Source organism: Polyergus mexicanus, unplaced genomic scaffold, assembly GCF_030449975.1.
Source record: "Polyergus mexicanus isolate NDT 795.1 unplaced genomic scaffold, iyPolMexi1.0 SCAF_1, whole genome shotgun sequence".
NCBI classification, from domain to species: domain Eukaryota; kingdom Metazoa; phylum Arthropoda; class Insecta; order Hymenoptera; family Formicidae; genus Polyergus; species Polyergus mexicanus.
The window spans coordinates 11,127,567-11,151,070 of NW_027223321.1; the positions used below are offsets into that span (position 1 = coordinate 11,127,567).

The 23,504-nt window shown below is 33.1% G+C and overlaps 3 protein-coding genes across 7 annotated transcripts in view; 2 read left to right on the forward strand and 1 right to left on the reverse strand.

Annotated features, from left to right (window-relative positions):
- LOC138934686 (putative inorganic phosphate cotransporter) overlaps positions 1-17,873 on the forward strand; it is a 39,202-nt gene extending 21,329 nt beyond the window's left edge. For 3 of the 5 annotated variants that reach the window (XM_070298720.1, XM_070298711.1, XM_070298703.1), the window contains 7 exons: positions 8,099-8,295; positions 8,398-8,637; positions 9,118-9,205; positions 9,558-9,784; positions 9,874-10,026; positions 10,117-10,491; positions 10,580-13,365. In XM_070298720.1, the coding sequence (XP_070154821.1) occupies positions 8,099-8,295; positions 8,398-8,637; positions 9,118-9,205; positions 9,558-9,784; positions 9,874-10,026; positions 10,117-10,491; positions 10,580-10,765 (1,466 nt within the window). In that variant the 3' untranslated portion in view covers positions 10,766-13,365. Of the gene's footprint in view, positions 1-8,098; positions 8,296-8,397; positions 8,638-9,117; positions 9,206-9,557; positions 9,785-9,873; positions 10,027-10,086; positions 10,492-10,579; positions 13,366-14,135; positions 14,241-14,873; positions 16,396-16,628 lie in introns of those variants that run through there. The other 2 variants (XM_070298727.1, XM_070298696.1) reach the window with 2 other exon arrangements.
- Cdk5 (cyclin-dependent kinase 5) lies at positions 16,965-19,821 on the reverse strand. The gene is made up of 7 exons (XM_070298738.1): positions 19,683-19,821; positions 19,352-19,440; positions 18,875-19,068; positions 18,708-18,795; positions 18,407-18,578; positions 17,971-18,182; positions 16,965-17,463 (listed from the first exon to the last, which is right to left on the reverse strand). Exons 1-7 carry the CDS (start codon positions 19,717-19,719, stop codon positions 17,356-17,358), a joined length of 900 nt encoding a protein of 299 aa, XP_070154839.1. The 5' UTR covers positions 19,720-19,821; the 3' UTR covers positions 16,965-17,355.
- LOC138934723 (uncharacterized) lies at positions 19,607-22,610 on the forward strand. The gene is made up of 4 exons (XM_070298749.1): positions 19,607-19,870; positions 21,590-21,652; positions 21,734-21,847; positions 22,169-22,610. The coding sequence occupies exons 2-4, from the start codon at positions 21,644-21,646 to the stop codon at positions 22,562-22,564; spliced, it is 519 nt and encodes a 172-aa protein (XP_070154850.1). The 5' UTR covers positions 19,607-19,870; positions 21,590-21,643; the 3' UTR covers positions 22,565-22,610.
- Positions 22,611-23,504: the final 894 nt, after the last annotated feature.

Consider the following 23,504-nt stretch of genomic DNA (forward strand, 5'->3'; position numbering starts at 1 on the left):
AAGCAGTGGTATCAACGCAGAGTACTCCATTATATACACATACACACACATATGTCGGAGCTATTTCTACCGGCCCACGTGCTCGACGGCTGCTGACGACGACGACGGCTGACGTACCGTAGGCGCCCGAGGACGACTTGAAAGTGTTCAGTATCGTCACATGTGTGCAGATACTCATACTGACTGACTTATTAATCGATGCTAATTTCCTACGCGATTATCTGTTTTTAAAGCGGCGCCATTAGTCTGAATAAGCATATTGCGATATCATTTTCGCGAATGACACAGTCGATAAGTTTTGTTATTAGCCTCGAATATACGGGTTATTAATTTGTGTGAGAGATCATTTGAGATAGTTTGTAAAATTTTTTTATAAAAGAAGCAATTCTCTTTCTCTTATAAATGTCAAATAATTTTTTTAATGAAATCGAAAATAATTTTAACGATTGAAGAATCTTTTTTTCTTTCGAGTTATTTAACTTTATCATGGAAATCTGATCTTCTGTAAATATTCATAAAATAATTAATAATTTTATGATTATATATTAAATCTAATACTTTGAATGATTTATATAATTTAAAACAGAGATTTATATAATTTTATACGACATATCTGACGTATATTTTGATACATATTTTCTATATATGTATATTTTACTTCTCCAAATATGTATTATGCAAAATTATAAACGATGCATAAAATAATAAATCGAATTATAAATAATTTAAAGCGAGTTCTGGATAAAAAATACGATTGTTTCCTCATTGTATACGTACTTTCTAAATATGGTGTAACTCATATGACTAATACAATAAATATATTCGACATTAACGATATTGGTAAAAAAATATTTTCTCACGTGATCGATATCTTTGTCAAAGGATGCCTCTTTATGCGATCTTTCTCTCATGCTCGATATTAACGCATCGATAAAATTCTTATATAAGAATATATAGCACTATTATACGATACTTAATAATTTCTCGATGGAATTCTATGCAATCATTATTCCAAAATATTGCTGATAATGTTGATTTTTTTATGCCTGTCGACGCAATCAGATTGCGCAAATAGTGCTGTCAGAAAATAAATATTTTTGTTTATAAATGTAAGGCATCAATATCGCTGAGCTTGATGAAATGTAATTCGTATGTCTTTGGCTGATTGTTCGAATTGAACGTAATAATGAATACCGTTCATAAAGAATTGTTACGTATGTATGTATGTATGCGTGTTATATTGTAGTTTTTTACATTCGGCATCTGAGAAGTGACACTGCAATTTTTTTTTTTTTTTTTTTTTTTTCTCGTTCGAGCGTAGGACAAAGTGCAAAGCATCGTGGAATCTAGGAGAAAACTTGGAGCGGACGCTTCTTTTAATATGAAAATGACCTGTCAGAGCTAGGTTACGCGAATAGAGACAGGCCTAATAATATCGAATAATGCGTGACCTGTCTCTATTTTCGTTAAATGGTTCCGTTATTACGCCACGTTGTTCTATCAGCGTCGTTTAAAGATATCCGGTACTCTATTTTATGACCTATCATCGTGTCCTTAAATCTTCTTCGCGTATCGCGATTGGGGTACATAAATTTTATAAACGATCGCGATGAAATAAAATACGAATAAAAATATTATTAGTATAATATTATAAAAATTAACCATTTTTTATTTGTCCTATTATAAAAATTTTTACAAAAAATAAATAAAAAGAAAGCACATGTTGCACAATGTTAATGATTGAGAATGATGGGCGTGATTTCATTGACGACATTTTGAAAAGCTGAAAGAAACTCGTGTATTATCAACTATGTACAGATGGACCGAGATGGCAATGTATTATCGCTTATCTGTGCACTTATAGCCATAAATGTCAAGGATTTTACTTCGCTACAATGTCTCGTTTTTGTAAGCAATTGCTCGATGTCGATTGCTATTTGCGAATTTGACACGCATCACTTTCATCGCGCCGATTATAATACTCGCAATAACGTCACTTTATCGTCGTTTTATTGCCGTCTTTTTTTATCGTATATAATATAAAGTCGCGTTCATAATACGATTATGGAGATATTTATGGTAATATAATTATTTAGAGAGATATTTCATTTACAACAATAATAAAAGTACGAGAAAAATGATATAAGCAATGACAGATATCGATATCGCATATTAATTCTGACAGCAAAACATGTTTTTTAAACTTGATGAGAATTCATGAGCTTTCAAAAAAAATCACGCAATATATAAATATAAATTTATTTTATCTGTGTTATAAATTAACCAATAAATTAATTTTATGTCGTGTCTTTTAAAAAAAAGATATTAAGAACGAAAAATATTTCAGAAAATGTGAGAAAGAGAGAAAGAAAAATGTTTGACATTTAAGCGTAAATATGTTTAGAATTTACGGCAGTTTTCTCTGATATGATACGGTTTATGAGATTATGGGTCATTTATTCACGCGTTGAGCTGTCACCCATCTACTCTGCATTTTGGCTCTTTTTCCCGATCGATTTTGAAATGATTGATATTAGGTACAATTAATAGCACGAAAACGTGCTTGTGAAATGCGCACAAGAGTGCATTCGATCGGTGCAGTCACGGATAAAACGCGACTGGACCCGGGCCAATAAACCCTCCGCATCTTGGCCTTCATTCTTACTTATCAGCGAACGTGCCTCGTTTTCGTCTCGGCTGTTATTTATCAATGATTAATATCCGTGTATTTCGGTGCGCGTTTACCACATTCGAGCAAAAGAAATGTTCTTGGACCCTCGCGTTTATATAAACCTCGATATAAACTCCCGGTGATGTCAATATCTCGGGTTGAATTCGATTGACTCACACAAGATCAAATGCTACAACGATATAAATTTTGTTATATACATATACTTACATTACAATCACATATATATGTATATATAGATAATTTCTTCGTAAATATAAGATATCTTTGAAAATAGAAAAAATAAGATTATCTTTCATGTTGAAAATATAACTCTTCTTTATCGAAGGCTTTTTTTTTTTTTTTTTTTTTTTTTTTTTTTTTTTTTAAGATGAGACGATTATTTTCTGTTGAATGTATTGAAATTTTATAGCAATTTCAAAACTGAGATATAATTTCAGCGTTTTACCTAACAAGTAGTGAAAATCTTATTTCTCACTTAATTTTTCGAAATTCACGTTTACGAAGTTTTATAATTTGAAATTTAATTAGTGAAAATATATATATGTATATGATATTAGAAATACAAAACACACACACAGAAAGTTGTAATAAAGGATAATTAAACAAATTTTTTTCGGAAGAATTGGTTTAAAATTCGTCGAGAGGGGAGGGGGGTGTACTATCTTACTATTATATTATTATTACGTATTTGATTTTGTATGTTTTATATCGTAATTTCCAGATCTATGATTTTAACATAAACAAATAATATTGTAACAGTGTCATTGCTTCAAGTTTTCATATCTTAATATTCGTACACGCACACACACATTTTTTTTTTTTTAGGAAAACTTTAAATTGTGCAAGTACTGATTTGCAAGCATTATTGTATGTCGTCTGAGGTTTAACTTCTAACAAATAGTTACAAAATCTTGTTTAATCCTTCACAAAATGTTTGAATGCTATTTTTTTTCTACTATTGAATATCACTATAAAAATTAGAAGATTAATCTTTGAAACTTAATAGCAACTACCAGCAAAGATGATTTTTGAGTCAAAAATTATACAATAATGTGTCGGATGTTATAAATAAGTAAAATATTAACAGATATGTGAAACTGTTGGATTCGTGAAATTAAATTGAAGCAATCAATAATTTTTATACAATGATAGTAAAAAAACATGAGTAGACTCATAACTTATAAATATAGTAGAAAATTTTTTGATAAGTCTTCGACACATTTGAGGAAAATTATAGCAATATTTATTTGAATTTTTATCCCCACGATTAATCACTCCTTAGCTAACGATTCTATTTGCTGACGTAAATTGTCAACTGACGTAAGGTCAACCGTTTGATCCCAGATGGATGATCGCTTTTGAACAATACCGGTATAAATATATCGATTCAATGATTGTCTTCAATTTAGTAAGTAATATGCAAAACAGAATGCAAAACCTCCTCGGTTATAAATATGCAATATATATATATAACTCAATATATACTTGCACGCGCGCACCTTTTCTAACAATAAATCGCTCATGCAACTTCTTTCATAAAATTGTTGATTGTAAAACGTGTATGTGTGTGAAGGGGCCAACTTTAAATCGTATTTCTTGTTTGTTTAACGAGCATATTTTTGTTTGACCCAGAAAACATAGAAATATATAAGTAGTTATTTTTACACGAAGCTGTTTTTCTAATGTTACATAAAATACTTAAAAATTACATACGGTCTTAAATAGCATTTAAAGTCACCGTGCGCAAGTTTACGTAAGAAAAGTGTGTTTTACATCCATCTCAAGAAAACTGCGAACTTTTCTCATAATAAATAATATTAAGTGAGTGCGAGATGAACTTTTGATTCGCTTAACAGTCAATCAGTCATCTCAATCGAAGCAAATTGCAACAATCTTTAAATAACAATCGTCGATATCAAATAGTTTGTGCAAATAATAATTGATAGATGATACGAGAAATATTTATTCTAATTTTAATTCAAATTTTTTTATCTAAATTAAATATAATTTTCTTCGCAAGTGCGATTTTTAAGAGAATGTTAGACGAGAAAAGGCTCGGAAGAAGAAGGGGGTGAGGGAATGTAGTAGATTTGGATAATTTATGCGTGGGCTAAAAGAACTGGTCGATTATAAAACAGTAATGTTGTTCGATGTAAATCGACTTAAGCTGGTTCGACGAGCGAGAGTATAACCGTCGAAATTTATTCCTAGAAATACTTGCGTGAATTAAGGCGAATAAATCCAACACACGACAGGCATTTCGTCAATTCTTCGCTGATCGTTCGCCTTCTATCTTACTTGGTTCTTAAGGTGGATATACATCTACGAACGAACGCCGAACGAACCGCGAATGCGAACGTCTTGTGAAATTTCTTGAACGTTTTCTTCTCGCACGAATTGTCTTTTTGATGTACCGCCTCATGAGGGAATCGAGTCGAATGCGAATCGAACGTACTGTTTGCATTCGCTTCGGCGTATATATCTGCTGAATGATAACAACAAACATTCGCATTCGCTGTTCGTTCGCTAAGTGTATACCCACCTTAAGGAGAACACGTTACGGCGCTAATCTCAGAACGTGATAAGAGAAACAAGTCGAGTGTAATCGTAAAGGAATTTCGTAACATCGAACAAGGGGAAACGAGAGAGCGAAAGAAAAGAGAAGTCGCGTTTGTTTTATGGCGTAGTCTCGAAGTAATTGCTAACATAACACATAAAAGTTAACGTAAGACAAAGTACACGTATACACACGGAGTGTAAAATAAGATGGTTGTATATAAAAGCATTTCTATTCGCGAAGTGTTACCGATTTTTCAAAACCACGCAGTAATTATGCTTCGTTCAAAGGAATCAGTGTAATTATGTGCTTTATTCAAAAAAAGTTAAAAGAGTCAGCTTTATTTTATAAAATTTTCATCTTTGACGTTTAAATATTATCTATCTATTATTCAGTTAAATGTATTAGAATGAAAATTAAAAAATTTTTAAATGAAATAAAATACACTGAATCGAATTATTATTTAAAAAAAAGAGAGAGAGAGAGAGAGAGAGAGATTTGTCAAGAAACTAATTTTTTTCATGTAATTATAGTACACATGATATACTGTATAAAAACATATAGTTAGCAAAACTTATTTCCCAAAATAAACGATTACGTAATCTGTTATATGCGATAAAATTATGACTCACTGTGTTAAATTAGTAATATAAACAATCGTGATGTATTTTTTGTCGGTTCGTTTAAATAAGAACTTTTAATTCTCTTCATAATTCTTTGCTAACGTTTTGTTAGCTTTACTGTGACGATAATTTGAGAAATATTTTTCGAGAAGTTCCTCGCAACAGTCTTACAGAATCGATTGCATTTACAAACATTTATTTGAAATTAATTAGATAAAACGAGATGAACTTTTGATTCGCATAACGGTCAATCAGCCATTTCAATCGAAGCAAAACGCAATAATCTTTAAATAGCAATCGTCTGGCAATCAAGTAGTTTGTGCAAGAAATAATTGACAGATAGTATCAGAAATATTTATTTTAATTCAGATCTTCTTATCTAAATTGAAAATTAATTTTTTCTTTTCTGAAATATACAACAAGAATTATATTTTAGTATAATTATATTTAATATATGAATTAAAAATATTGCAGCAAATTATGTGTGTGTGCGTGTTTGTTACGCGCTTATTATCTTAGGTTTAGGTATCTTGTTACAGTAGATTGATATATTATATTACAGTTTACGCTAAAAAAGAAAAAGAATTGATAAGAATATCGATAACGATGTGATGTTCATCATGACGTGATACGTGTGATTATTAGCATGAACACATTAAGCGGGAAAAATCATTGCGAATCCGAAATAATGCTTTATTAGTTATATATATATATATATATATATTATATCATAGCTGACACGATTTCGAACTAGCGTGGAAAATTACTGTATCGAGACCGTCCCGTGCAATGACCTTTAATGTTTTCCTTTCATGGAAACTTGCCACGAGATTTGTGTTCCCTAATGGAAATTATATGCACGAGCGCTTCTTGAACGTCTCATTTACAGCGTTAATTAATGATCAATTATATACGTTGATAACGTAATTCATCGATGACAAAGTCAAGCTTTTTACATCAAGTTTGATTAAATGCGACGTATAGAGAGTTCGTGGTTTATTGATATACATAGATTGTATTATCAGACTTCTCTTATGTACTTTGCTCTTGTGTACGCATAATCCGCGCACGAGCGCCAATTCTTGGTAATTATCAACAATGAAAGCAGCAACGACACTTATATATGATCGTATATATATATATATATATATATCACACCCGATTACGATCTAATGATTCATATTTTTTATTCGATTGTCGCATATTAAACCCACCTATTGCGTACGTCGAAACAAAATTTCTCAGAGTTCGCATGAAACACGCGCGAATTTTGTCGATTCAACACTGGAATCGAAGCCGATTTTATGCCTGGAATTCATGCTGTGATTCGACTATGAACAAAAAGAAATGTCATATATGTATGTCCTCTAAAAAAAATTTTTTTATCTATTATGTAAATTATAAAATGACATCGATCTCTCTTTCAAGATTAAGACTTAATATTTGGCTGTAAGTTTGAATGTGATTGAAAAAATTAACTCTAATAATATCCTAAAAAAAAAAAAAAAAAAAAAAAAAAAAAAAAAAAAGTTTGCTCATAGATATGTCCAAAAGCATTTGAGTGACTGGGACGCGATGTCTCTTAGTATATACTACTAGTATATTTATTAACAACGCTCTTCCGTCGATAGTTCGCTTTCAATTGACTCGAGTCATATCTCTTGTGGCGTAACCCTCACCTCGGCATTGGTCCCGCCATTCGTCCTTCGGTTATTTCCGTGAAAATTTGGCAGAGTATCTGTTAATACACGATGACAGGACATGTTCCGGCGAATATCTTAAGAGCGCCAATTAACGATGTCGTAATTATATTTTTCATTCGAACATTCAAGATAATATACAAAGCATTTCGAAACGTTATTTGCCCGCAAACATAATGGATAGATTCAATTCGGAGTCGATATTTCTCTCAACTGATTCCAAAAATTAAATTGAACAATTTAATTTAATTTTAATTTCTCAGTTTTATTTTGATGCTTGATTACGTACATATTTTAAATAAATATATTCAAAAATTGCAATAGCGATGCAATAATCTGCTATAATCTTAAAAATAATTTTTATAGAAGAAAAATTGACTAAAAAGATTAAAAATGCAAATTTTATGCGTTTTTAAAAATGTATAAAGAAGTATTATATGAGATTTATTACGCGGCGTTTCATCTATCTCATAATTAGTATTGCATTTGTGGCACGCAACGAGAGTTTATGTTCTCTTTTTTTCAGCTCTGACGGGGAAACGTCATATAGTGACATTTATGATATTCCTTGGTATGGCAAATGCCTACATAATGAGGACCAACATGTCCGTGGCTATCGTTGCGATGGTCAATCATACATCTATCCAGGACACCGAGAAGATGGTAGAAGTCGTGAACGAGTGCGGAGATCTCATTACCAACGAAACGAAAGCTGCCAAACGTGTGAGTATATAAAGTTTTACGATTTTTCCTCTATCCGAGGATATAGCGCGTGCGAGAGTTTAGAGAAAGATAGAATCCGAAAGATAGATTTCGCCCTTACAGAGTGCCGATGGACCTTTTTCGTGGAACAATAAGGAGCAAGGTTATCTCTTGAGCTCGTTTTTCTGGGGCTACGTTATCACGCAGATACCGTTCGGTATACTCGCCAAGCGCTATGGCGCCAAATACTTCCTCGGGATCGGCATGCTGATCAATTCGATTTTCGGGCTGTTGGTCCCCGCGTCCGCGTATTGGGGATACTGGTGGCTGATGACCATTCGCTTTATCCAGGGTTTAGGAGAGGTAAGTAATGTTTCGAATTCTTTACCGTTCTATAGTAACACGATAGTTTGATTGAGACTCAAGAAGAGAGAGCGAAGATGAGAATGTGTGATGTTTCGGGATCGGTTATCTATTATTTGAGTACATACTTATTGCTATTTGCAAACAGAAGTTTCATTCATTTTCTCGTAAGTATATCATTTTGAATTTATTACATTGGAAAAATTTCATAAAAAGAGATATACATTCACATTACAAGGGTCCTTGTGCCCTTATTTTAGCTCTTCTTCTGTTACATTGAAAGATTTTTATGACTAATAAAAAAAAAAAAAAAAAAAATTAAGAGAGTCTCTCTGTTTATTTACAGAGATAGATATATTAGCGTGTAGTGTTAGTCTTAAGCTTATAAAGGATTACTGGATCCGTTTGAGTGTGAACGTTTTTTGATTGTACGGGTGTATTTCCTTTCCCCCCATAGGAATGGATTAATCCCTATTGCAGGGTCCTATTGTGCCTTGCACGCACGCATTGCTGGCGAAGTGGATACCGCCTAACGAACGGAGCAGGATGGGTGCCTTCGTCTATGCTGGTAAGCTCGTTCAGTGCGATCTTTTATGTAGCGATTTATCGAGCGCGTACCAAGTCGAGAGCTAATCCGCCGCGCGAGTGTCTTCCTCTCTGGAGCAAGTTCGATGCATCGGGTCGCTACTATGTGTGCGCGCTTCTTGCTGTGACGAAACTTGTGGACCAGATTTTTTCAATTTTTCGAGTTATCTTTTTTATACTTTAACAATTCTTTGTCTTCCATTCTATCTCTCTCACAAGATTTTCTTTCATTGGTAAAAAAAAAGAGATAGTCTGGAGACAAAGTAAGACTCAGACATTTGATAACCATCACTAATCATATTTTTTTGTATTTTTGTCTTTCCTTCCGATATTAGGTGCACAGTTCGGCACGGTAATTTCCATGCCGTTGAGCGGTCTATTAGCCGACTGGCAATTAGTAGGAGGTTGGCCATCTATTTTCTACGTATTCGGTGTTATCGGTACCATTTGGTGCATCGCGTTCCTTTTATGGGTCTACGAAGATCCTGAGCATCATCCGTCTATCTCGGAAGATGAAAAAAAATACATACTGAGTTCTCTTTGGGGTAGCGCCGGCATATCTGTGAGTTTTTCTCCATTTCTTCATCTTCTTACGATGTTGTAATCGATCGAATGTTGCAATGTTGTTTCTTATTTTTTTCTTCCATCTAGTCATCGCCTCCCGTGCCATGGAAGTCCATTGTAACTTCGCTACCATTCTGGGCTATCTTGATGGCGCACATGGGTCAGAATTACGGATATGAGACGCTGATGACCCAACTTCCGACATTCATGAAACAGATTCTCCATTTTAGCATTAAAAACGTAAGTAAATATTATGTTTGAACAAGATATTCAAGAAAAACAATTTTTTATAGTTTTCAAATGGGATTTATAATATTGTTTGTATTTCAGAATGGTGCCTTTTCTTCACTTCCATATCTTGCTATGTGGCTTTTCTCTATATTTATTTCTCATGTCGCCGATTGGATGATCTCCTCAGGAAAATACTCTCATACAGTGACCCGTAAGATCATAAACAGTATCGGCCAATATGCACCGGCCGTGGCGCTGATTGCTGCCTCATACACCGGTTGCAATCCCTCGGCAACCATAGCCATTATCACAGTGGGAGTCGGTCTGAATGGCGCTATTTATTCTGGTTTTAAAGTAAATCATCTCGATATCTCACCGAGATTTGCCGGACTTTTAATGTCCTTTACTAATTGTATTGCCAATCTCGCTGGACTTCTCGCGCCAATCACTGTTGGACTGATCATCGATGATTCGGTAATTAAAATTATCTTGTTAAAAAAACCGCTAAGTGATTAGAATTGTGATCAAATAATAATTTACATATTACTGTTTCATTTTCCAGCCAACGCAAGCAAAATGGAGGATTGTATTCATAATCTGCGCTGTTATTTACATAATATGTTCAACATTCTATATATTTTGCGCTTCTGGGCAGAGGCAAGTATGGGATAATCCGGATAAAGACGATGACAGGAGCGAGAAAAAGCAGTTGGATGGGATGCAAGTCATTAGTGAAACTCAACATTGACAAGTAAATATTTTACCGATTAGATAGTGGCGATACGAAAAAAGAAAATCGACACTGTCGACGTGACAATTGTGTCCATCTGGCCGTTTCTGCCTGCGTACATTCATTCCCTCTCTAATATTTAGCAATTCAAAACGAATATATATTAAGATAAAACATTTAAGTTAATTTCAAAATTATTCTTTCTTTCTTTTTTACCATGAAGAGATATAAAATTTTTCGATAGGGATTATCGCAATCATACTGTAGGTTTTCATACTTTTGTATTCGATTGCAAAAGTTATAAATCAATTGTTGTAGTTTCGTAGTATGTATGTTTCATGTAAAGGACGATTTGTATGCGTGTGAGAATGAGAGAGAGATAAATATATATATATATATACACTTACAGCTGAGCTACTATTATAAGCTTAGTTCATTTATCATTTGTTGTATTTTATAATTTATCATTTTTTACATAATTTCGGATATTGTACAGAATTAGAAAAAGGCATACTCTAAGAATTGGCATACTAGAGGAATGATGGAAGATAATTCTTAAAAAAAAGAAAGAAAGTGAAAATTATTGCTTGTAGATAAATGAACTTTCATAAACTTGCCCGCGAAGAGAAATATGTCATGACAAAAGAATCAACGCAGGTATGGACGATTGCAAAAATGGCGTTCACGAAATTGTTTCTTTAAGTCAATCTATGCAATTACATACATAGATATTAAGTCAAATTTAATATTATTTTGTATATGTAAATGAAAGCGAAACAAACATTAAGCTCTTTAAAGTGTGACGTCAAATTTGTTTACAGTATGCTTGGTGATGCTTGCGTAACACTACAATAGAACTTATACGTTACATATTTTAAAACACAAATTTTGATTTGCATATAGTGAGCATTCTATTAATTTATCAGATATCTCTTTGTCAATTTCATGTTTCGAACAAAACTTATCAATATTATCTTTCCATTCTATGTAATACGAAACGCACATTTTTTATATTATAATATTTATATATTATTATAATATTATTTTATAATAATAATAATATATATATTCTTATTCTTCTTCTTATTATTATTATAAAAAACGATATGTATACCCATTGAGATTTGTATACAAGATAAATTTGAATAGATTTACCACAAATTATACAGAAGAAGAATCTATTGTAGTGTTTCTCTATTGTTATGTTTATCTTCAAGTTAGATAATTTGCGTTTGTAATCTGACAAACTTGTGGCAGCAGTATTAGAGCAAAGATCCCCTCATTGTTCATCCCTTTTTATCGCAACTACAGCCATTTTGTATTGTGCGTATGGCCTGTGAATGAAAAAGGTATGAAAGGAAGATTCCCATCTTCGTCTGGAAGACTTTACCTCGAATCCAGTTGCGCCGTTAGCATTGACTAGTACAGTGTGTGTATAATACAATAATGGTGTTTATATATGTTGTGTAGATATTTGCGCACCATGCGCATAAAAGTCTTATTAGATATATATACATATAAGATATGAATATATATTAGTTATTATTATGTAGTATAGATATTTATATATAGTGTTTATGAAGGACGGGAAAAAGATTATTATCTCTCGATTGTACCAAGAAATAGATGTCGTCAAACAAAAAGATTCTGCTTGTATAGTAGAATGCATTTTTTTTGTAATCGATAAGTCTCTCTTCCTTAAAAGCTGCACAAACAACTTTGACAATGATAGTAAATTTCTTCTGTTTTTGTACAATTTTGGATATATCGAAGCTGTATTTGTTGGAAAATCAATGTTATTGTTGATGACTCGTCGATGAAATACGTAATCGCACAAAACAGATTCAATCTCCTTAAGCATATCTCGAACAAACACTTTGTTCTATATTCAGTTTTTAAGTTTTGAGAAAGAAAGAATAAGAAGGATGGTCTTATACATTATACTCGAGATCTTTTTGCTCGTGAGAATGAGTCTGATATGATAAAAAATTGCTTAAAAATTAAAAGAATTATTAAACAATATTTATATCAAAAACATTCACCTGTATTGGTTTATTTATCTTGCGACGTCATTTTGCATAAACTTTGCGTAAAAGGGTTGGAAATAAATTTAGATAGCAACGTACGTTAATTGCAAATAGAGGGAATGATAATCTAATGCAAGTATCTTGTGATTGTTATATTTAAAAAAGTGCCTTCAACAAGTTGCGTTTTCTTTTTCACGCTTAATGTATTGTTAAAAGAAATTTTTGCATTATTCTGACAGAAAACCAAAATATTTGTAAAAATTATTCCAAATATGTTACGAGTATGTAAATTTTCATATAAGCTTGAACAATTAATTGTAAATTACTTTACTGTATTTCTGATATGGCGATAATATGAACAATTAATAATTATAATTGTAAATCGATTTGAAGAAACAGATTCATCAGAAGATTCATACAACGAGGAAGTTATCCAATACTAAAGTATGATAAAATCATTTAATGCAAAATTTTGCAAATTCATATTTTTATACAAATATTTATATATGATGTACATAAAATACAATACGCGATCTTCTAGCGATGTTACAACGTTAAAAATATTTTTATTGTTGGGATTGTAAAATATATATATATATATATATATATATATATATATATATATATATATATATGTGATAATAGAATTGCAAGTAAATAAAATAACATCTAAGATATACTGGTGATAAACTGCTGTTGGCTTAATATTATTTTGACATATTTTTATTAAATCTTATACTCTTTTTTTTTTATGTAATCACTACTTTCTTTAACAAAACGTTTGTACCTTTGTAACAAATAAAATATATGTGTTAATGACATGCCAATTTGCACATGTGTGATATACACTAAAATATAAATATATATTTATATATACATATATAAGCGCACATGGAGCATTAAATATTAAAAGGAACATATAATTTTAATAATGATCGGAAACTTTCATTATTATTAGTAGGATGAAATTGCGAAAATGATTTCTACATAGTTGCAGAAGTAGATGGTGCTGAAAAGAAAGAAGCTATCGTACAGGTATTTTCACATATGTATCCAATAGATATAAATATTATTTTTCCATCCTATCTTTCGCAATTATTTTTCTCCATTATCTAGTCATCTAATTTTTATCTTTTTAATTTTGAAAACTTTTTTTTTAGATAAATTATTCGTGAAAATTTAAATTGGAATAATAAATATAATATACATATTTGTATCTGTCACAATTACTCTTAAAATAAAATTTGTTTTTTCAATATTTATAATATATATTCATTTGGAGAAAAAGTTTCTTAATATTATGTGCATTCGTGTGCAAAATCATATCTCGAATGATACTCTACTTTGACTTGTGTAGTATGTGTCATCAATCATCAGTTGTCAGCTATAATAATCTAGTATTGCTCATCGTATTTCTTATAATATCCAGCGGAAACGTTACAGTTTGATTAGTAAAATTTATAAATGTAAGTATATGAACATTATGAGAAATATATTTTTAGTTTACAGAGCTTTGCTTACATATTCGTACGCAATTTTCTGTTGTACTATTTTAGGTTAAGTATAGACTTGTAAAAGAGTGATGTTTTTTGTTTGTTATTATTCATCGCACAAGTTTAATAAAATTTTTAAAAAATTTATTTTGTTCATATGCCTTTGTTAAAAGACTATTATAAAATATAATGATATGTCATTTTAGTAATTATTTTTCTGCGATGCAAACTTATAACCAAGCTGACAACATTTTTCATATCTCCTTTACGTCTTTAGCTTCATATTATTTTTAAAATCCTTATCTTAATTAATACTAATTTTGGCCACAATGTAGGAAAATGGATTCGATTTAAAAACATATTTATTATATTACATATGGAGGAAAAAGATGATTGGCATTTTGGGCTTATTGTTTTATTATTTTGTTATTAGAATCTTCTGTGATTAATTTTTATTTCTTTGTTTTTATCATCATTTGAAGTGGACTGTACGTCGTTGAATTTTACATGCAGTACGATTGTTGCATTAAAAATTTCATGCTGTATCAAAATAATATTTTTATCGCTTAAGAGTCTTCATTTTTAAGGTGCACGCAATTATTGCAGGTCATTCGTTGGGATGTAAATCATGCTGCCAATTCGAACGTTGGTCCATCTCGTTGTGCTCATTACGGCAGCGAGATGCAGCAACATAACACCTGCCGTATTCGGTAACGTGTTGGATGGTATGCCGGCAGCGTTCGGCGACTTTAACTCTGATGAGCTGACGGATGTATTTATGCTGCGCAGAAAACCGAATAATATTCAGACAGTAGAGATATTCTTGGCGGCCGATCAGGAGCCATTATTGCGGCCTGCGCCGCATCTGAATTGCTCGTTCAAGGATAATGTGACCAGCGTAGTACCGGGCGACTTTGACGGTGATGTCTTCATGGATATTCTAGTGACGACCTTCAATTTCTCGGAAAAGCTCACTCATGTGCACATACTCTGGGGCGGTAACGGCCAGTTGAACTGTAGCAACGTATCGTCTCCACTTATAAAGATGCGCGATCAGCCATTGGCATTGGATTATAATCAAGATATGATAATTGATCTTTTCGGAGTGGACGAACACGGCAACAGGGTATTCTGGGTATTCAATGAGAATAGAACCAGCCCGCGTATCATCAACATGAATCAGACCGAATCATTGGACCCTGTGAGAACACCGCACTCCCATGCTTTTCTGGATTTAAATAATGACTTTCTATCGGATCTCGTGGTAACCACGAAAAAGTCCTTTGAGATATGGTTAGGTATCGAGCAAGGGTTTCAGTTTTCCCACAAAATCTATCTCCCATATAATATTTGGACTGAATTTGGTCAGACTCTCTATCTCGACCTCGAATTAACTGGCAAAATGGCTCTCCTTCTACCACTGTGCTTTAACGAGGCTTGCACCAATTGCACGATAATGATGCACCAGAACCGCTGGCATAATCTCCCAGTGAACTTCCGCGATCCCAACAACATATTGTGGGGTTTCGTGAAGCCAGACGGTCATCGTTACACGGAGACTATTACCCTCCGCGGTGGCGACTTCAATATGGACGGCTATCCGGATCTTTTGGCTACTTTGCAGTCTTCCATCGGAAAACAATCATTCCTGCTGCAGAACGTGGAGTGCAAAAACTGTGACGGTTTCAATCGTACCTTCGAGATCAAGTGGCAAGCGTTGAATCCGTTCTATAACGAGACCGCGATGGCGGTGTTTTACGACTTTTATCAGGACGGTATTCTGGATGTGATTCTGGTAGAGTTTAACAAGACGAGCAACTCGTATCGCACCGCGGCGTTCAAGAATAGTTTGGACTACGACGCGAATTTTGTTAAGGTGATGGTGCTCACCGGACGCACCAATAGCATGTATCCAATTTCGCCTGGTTCGCTCGGCAAGAAAAAGCGGACCTACGGTACCAATCTGCCGGGACCGTCGATAGCGTACAGAACTACTACTCAGGATGGTAGTCCTCGCAACGCGATTGCCGCACAGTTACCGCAAAGCGCGCATTTCTCACTTAATCTGCCATATACCACCTTTGGTTTAGGAAGAACGCCCAATTTTGTAGATACTCTTACAATAGGGGTATGTCAAAAAACATGATTTGACAATGATTTGATTCTTAAGGCTAATAATACTGATGTGAATTAAAGTTAATCTGAACTTAAATAGATTTTTTATCTTATAAGTAGAAAAAAAATTATAATATACACTTAATCACTAATTTAGCATTAATTAACTTCGATTTGCAATTAAATTTCTTAGTAAAAAATCTCGAGTAATGTTACAGCATCTAAAAAAAAAAATTTTTTTTTTAGGTTGGCGGTAAATCACGAGAATGGCCGCAAATCATTCCCAACTCCCAAATGGTTGTGATACCAAATCCAATTGCCGAACCGTCAAGATGGAAGGCTCAACTGTTCGTCACACCTAGTAAGTTGATCCTGCTGAGCGCTGCCGCATTAACTGGTACATGCGGCTTGATCACGGCTATTATTCTTGCCTTGTACTGGAAGGAGAGGCGAGAGGATAAAATTGAGAAGTTACAAGAAGCGCATAGGTTCCACTTTGATGCGATGTAGACAATGTGGATACATATAATGGAGTAAAGAAGGGGAATCGATAATTAAGACTTATTTAAGATATTGATTTATTAATATAATAATTATTTAATAAATAAATCGCGCTTATATCCTTAATCTCGCGTATATCTTCATACTCGTCTTTCCATGACTTTGACAGCAAATCATGCATTGTGTCTTTCCTTTTCGTAGAATGTTCACATACAAAGATGTTGCTCTCAGAGAATAAACTAAGGATTTTTATCGATTCTTCCGTATCGTTTTATAAAACAATGAGACACTATCGGTGCCTACTACTTCTTCTCGCAATCACTTCATCTCGAGCGCATATAATATATATATATGTATATATATATTAACAAACGATCTTTGCCGGTGTGATTTCTTCTGCATTTTTTGGTCGCTGCGCATCGTATACGCATGCTAATGTCCTCGATCGATCTAAACTAAGAGGGATGATTCGCTATTGGCATCGGTCATTCTTTATGGCAGGGTTCAAGTCGTTGAAGTATGGATGCGTCATCGCTTCCTCCGCCGACAGTCGTAGAGCCGGATTACACACCAATAATCTCTGTATATTAATCAGGTATAACATCACTTATAACATCAAAACCTTAATATAAAAAAGCTTGTAAACGTCATAATTTTGGAAAATTGTCTTTTACAATTTTTCTCGATCTACTTTCTATATATACATATAGAAAGACGGTTTTATATTTTCGAAATTTTTACTTTTATTTACAGTTCTTTTTTTATATCAAGGCTTGATTTGGTTGTAGTTTTGTCTCTTATATTATGTATAAAATAACATAACTAAAAAACTGATCGAAATATTTATACTCCTACAATGTTTGGAATCATCTGCATTCTAGTCTCATTATAGTTTACTTCATATTGCTTTTCGTTCGGTTAAAGATTTGTTATAGATTTATTAGAATTGTTAGATACCGTATGGAAAATTTTATCATGTAGTTAACTGTGTGTTGCTCTAATATTTTCTATATTAAATAGAACTGCATTTATATGTTTCAAATTTCTGCTGTAATTCTGTTTTAATAAAAAAAATGACACGATTTACCTGGAGTAAGTCTTTGCCTCTTGAAGTGAGTTTGGGTGTAACCTGTGCCAGTCCTTGCGTGGGATGGTACTGTGGGAAGGGTTTATAATCGGGAAGTGTCGTTAAATCTGGCCAGGTTTCCTCGGTCGGTGTGCCTAGCATTTTGAATATTCTTTTCAGTTGGTCATCCACATCCGATCCAGGAAAGAGCGGTCTGCCGGCGTTCGCCAATTCTGCGACATATCGAAACGAAATATATCTATATTTTATTGCATAACATATAGATGAAAGTGTTATTAAAAAAAATTAGAAACATGTATTGAAAAAATCTTCATTAATTAGAATATTTTTTGAGAGACAAAGAAATAAATTTCTAAACGTTTTTAATGTCATAAAAACTTGAAAAGAAGTTTCATAAAACATTGATCTGAATTTCTTAGAGAAGGATGACGATTACCGGCGAATATGCATCCCGCGCTCCACATGTCAATGGACGTTGTATATAATTTTGCTCCGAAAAGAACATCCGGAGGACGGTACCACAGTGTAACAACTTCCGCTGAGTAACATTTTACAGGAATACCAAACGCTCTTGCTAATCCGAAATCGGCGAGCTTCAACTCCCCGTTCTGCGAACAATTTTCTACTTGTGATCCAATAATTCTCTCAAACAATAAATATAATCTTGGATGAAGTAACAATTTCTTCTTACAGAAATATATACATAAGAGATATTAAACATAAATATAATTGCATACCTTATTGATGAGTAAGTTTTGTGGTTTGAGATCTCTGTGCAAAACATTTCGGCTATGGCAGAATGCTAGTCCTCTTAGTAATTGATATCTGAAGGCAAATATAGATTTATAATAATTTTTCTCATAGTGAAATAAATGGATTTTTCCAAACAAATAAAGTATCTTACAGGAATGATTTAACGACATCCAAATCAATTTCTCCATTTAAACTGTCAAAATACTTTTTGAGATCCTGATCACAGTGTTCAAATACCAAGGTGAGCTTCTTGTCGCTGTGCAGCACGTCATAGAGGCGAACTATATTCTTATGCTTGAGTTCCTTCAGTAGACAAATCTCTCGTAAAGCTGACGACGGTACACCCTTGAGCAACACGTAAAGAGCACACGAGCGGTAAGACGCTAATATCAAGGAGAACTTTGCCGGCCTTCGTTGAAGGGAATTATTTTCGCGACACGAGAGAGCGTCGCCTTATATAAATAAAACACGAGCGATCGATTAATTAAATTAATCGGAACGCCGGTGTCGCGGCAAACAGCAAGTGGGGGGGGGGGACGAGGGGGAGAGATTATGTGTAAAGAAATAAGAGAAAAAAAAAAAGAAAAAAAATACATAGTTACAAATATCGCACAAGCACATCACCTACTTCATCGTCATCGTCCAGTCTCACCCGCTTCAGCGCGACGATTTCGTGTGTCTCGCGATTCTTGGCTTTGAACACGGTGCCATAAGTGCCTGGAAAGAAGAAAAAGCGAGAGTCGTAGTCGGGAGGTGGAGGCGGCACGGTATTATGTTGTGTTGTGTTGACAGCACGCAACATAAGAGGGGGAGAGGGAGGGGGGCGTCCACCGGGCGGCCGCGCGACGCACAGATGCGGGGCAACGATACGACATGACACGCCAGGGCCACGTCGCGACGACGCCCGATGACGCGCACCGCACCGCGTTTCTCACGCGCTCGCAAAATCGAAAGCTCACCTTCTCCTATTTTCTCGAGCTTCTCATACTTTTGCATATTTTTGCTGATACCACGGGCGGAACGCGCACGCACGCACGCACAGTCGCGCACAGTGTTTTTCGCACCACTGCGCGGGCCCGATGGACACTCTGACGCGCGATCATGTCGCCAACTTGAGATCTTATCCCCGAACTAGGCGTTACCAACGGTTGCAAAATTTTTACCTATTTTTACCCTCGAATTTCTATGATCATAGAGTTTATAATAATGAAGAGGTATATATTAGATACCTGCGTGCCAAGATAACTATAGATAAATAGAAAATTTTTCTTCCTTGCACATGCGCATTCGCAACACATGCAATGTAGTAAGATGGATAAAACTCTATATATTTAATATATATAAGAATGTCTTTTCTCTTGATATGACTTTGTTAAAATAAAATTTTAAATTAATTTTGCACAAATAGTGTTTTAATCAAACTAAAATAAATTATATTTTTTAAATTAATGTTGGTATTTTATACGTAATGTTGGTCCACACACACACAATCATCGAAATTAATTTAATATGTAATAAGGCATAAAAAATATTCAATATAAATTTATATTACAAAATATTGGATATTTCAAGACGGTAATAAATTAATTGTCGTATGATATTTGGCTATTGTTTTCGCGGCATATCGTTAAGACACGTGGTCATCTTGCTGTCATTCGAGCGCAGAAATAATAGTGCGAGATTATATTAATCTCCGTATGTATATTATCGAATTCCTTTTCAAAACGCAATCGCGACAAATATCAGAAAATAATTTGCTATCATCGTTATATTTAATGATTAATCAATTTTCGATAAACAGCATGTAAAATTGTATCGCGCTGATAGATTTATCGAAACGTCGTTTCTCGTGATTTCATTTATTATTTCAAGTACGAAGCAGCGACAAGGATAAACATTCTAAATTATTACTTTGTTGCAATCTTTACCAATAATAATAATTTCTCTAACAATGCTTCGAATCAAATATATATTTCAACTTTACTTTAAATTTTTCGCCAATTAAATCCTAATTTGCTATTCAGATTGAAATCTAGTAAAATATAATAAAACATAAATTTATTAATTATTATATTTATATTTATTAGTATTGATTATTCATTGTAACTCATTTTCGTTGTAACTCGTTTTCGATTATCTTCACTCAACTTCAGTTGAATCTGGAATTTTTGGCAGATCATTACATGAAGAAAAGAAAATTTCTGATTCGTCATTTCTTGATGTTGTTTGAATATGATTTTTTAATATCTAAGAAAAAAATTTCGTTTAAAATTTCTTTATTGTAATAACGATAATTATGTATCTGATATATCGCTTTTTTACGAGCGTAATTTTTGCGATAATAAACGCGGCTATTGTGTTGTACATGTGTCAACGCGTAAGTTGCAATTTTTATATTTACATGTAAAATTTCTGAAATATAAGAAAATATTGCGTATATTATATAATCTTTTATCGAGAGAAGAATTGAGATTTATATTTACTTTATTTCCAAGCATAAGGAAAGGATATAATAAAGGAAACATATTTTTTTAAATTGCATATTTTAATTGCAATGGATCAATTTACTTAATGAATATAATACTTAATATAAATTTACTTAATAAATTCTTGGTTATATATGGAAAGTATATGTAGTAAATAATGTGACATTTTTCAGTTTTTCCGCGTGATGAGAGCACATTATCAGATTATGGCTGAAGCTGAGAGATTCAATTCGATCGTAATATTGCACAAAAGCAAATGATACATTAATTTAATTTACGATTTTGCGAATAGTTCGAATCTTTAGCTTGAATTAAGATTAATAACGTATATTTCAAATAATATTGAAATAATATTAATAAATAATATTATCAACCGATAGATTTCTGAATCACGCGCGAGTCTCGATTATATTAGCTCGAAGGTATCCCAGGGAATGGATCAGGTACTTTAAATTAAATTATCCGAAGAACACAATTGAAAGAATAGTATGACACAGCAATATTTGCTGAAATTGCTTGTACAGATGAAGGAGGACATCGCCAGAGAATTATCCATTACCGATCATTTAACGAAGCTTAGTTCGAAAATAGGATTGCTGCTGCAACGTTATTCCGAGCTGGAGGAAGGATTGATCGAGGTATAAACGATAAATAGAGATAAACATTTCAACTTTTCTTTTTATGTATATAGGCGTATTTTCTCTCTCTCTCTTTCTCTCTCTCTCAAAAATTTCTTTTCAAAATGTATAAAAATTTTCATATTTTAGAAAAAATATCATAAATATATAAAATATACGCTATCGTTGTTTTATATCAAAATTGTCATTAAAAGCAAAGAATTGCAAAAAAATAAATTCAGAATACATTCCTCAGCTATTTAAAGACGTCATATATTTAAATTAGCTTATAATTTAATATATTGTAGCTAATTAGTTAACGATTTTGTTTCTCTTTATCAGCTGGTGCGAATGGATCACAATACAAAGAACGTACGGATCGAGACACCAGCTGACATCAACGAGGAAGTCAAGAGCATACTCATGGCGACGAGGAAGAAACAATCTCAACAGCAGCAGCAGCAACAATCTGACCGTCCGCGAACGCCGAAGAAATTGCGGATATCGACGAATACTTCCGTAGGGTTAAAGGAATCACATAATCCAATTGCGGGTTCAAAGTTCCTCGCGTCGCAGTCGTACGATATTACCAATATCTCCAACGTAACAACGTTCGAGAAACAGGAGAGACCGCGTACGCCCGCTTATCCGGAAGTGCAATTGTTGAACGATCCAAGAGCGGCGGAAATTTATACAAAACCCATTGGCTTTCGGCCGTCCTGGAAATGCGAAGCTTAAAATAATTATCGGATAAATTTGTTTCGTGATCTTTCGATTTCTTTTCTTGGTGATTGTCTACGTTTTTTAAAAAAAATCGCAGAAAAAATTATATATGTAAAATAAAATATAAATAAGTATAAATAACGTTTTCTATATATTTAGTAGGTTTTTAATTCTTTTAAAAATTTCGAAATTTTGTGTGTGTGTATATAAGAATATGTGATGAAAGAGATCATGATGGTTGAAGATGGCATAAAAAGGTTGTAAACGTCATAGTTTCGCGAAATTATCTTTTACTGAGAAAGCTATCTAACATTGCAAAATATACACGCTATATTATGTGTGTATCATATAGAAAGTAACTGTATAAAATCAAGAGTTTTATTTTTTTTTCTCTTTCCAAATAAATAAAATGTCACTTATTGTTAAATTTTGTATTGTTCCTTTTGAAAATTTCTTAACATCAGCAATCTTTTTATGCTACATCTTCAATCGGTTAGTCATTGATTATCGTTCTCTTTATTTAGATAGTACATTTTTTTACAGAGTGACAGGTATACGAGTAGAGAGGACGAACCACGTAATACATTTTATATGATACTTAATCGATCAAATTTCGTCAAAGTAACGACTTTAAACTGTTTTAATTTATGATTAATCGCGAAGAAACATCTTTGCCAGGTCACATGCTTTGGACATAAAGATATTTTCAGTATTTCTTTACGCTATCGAGATTCTTTCTCAAATGAGTTCTCTCAAAGAAGAACGACGTTCCATTACATTTACGTTTCTTAATCGCTCCTAAGATTTGAGTATTTATAATTTTGCGCAATATAATTCCGAAATTCACACATTAATTTGAAAATTAGTATATACAATTAATTACACGGTAACAATATATACACGCCGTATATATTAGAACGTAAATTAGTTATTTTTTTGCGGCATAGCGTGTCTC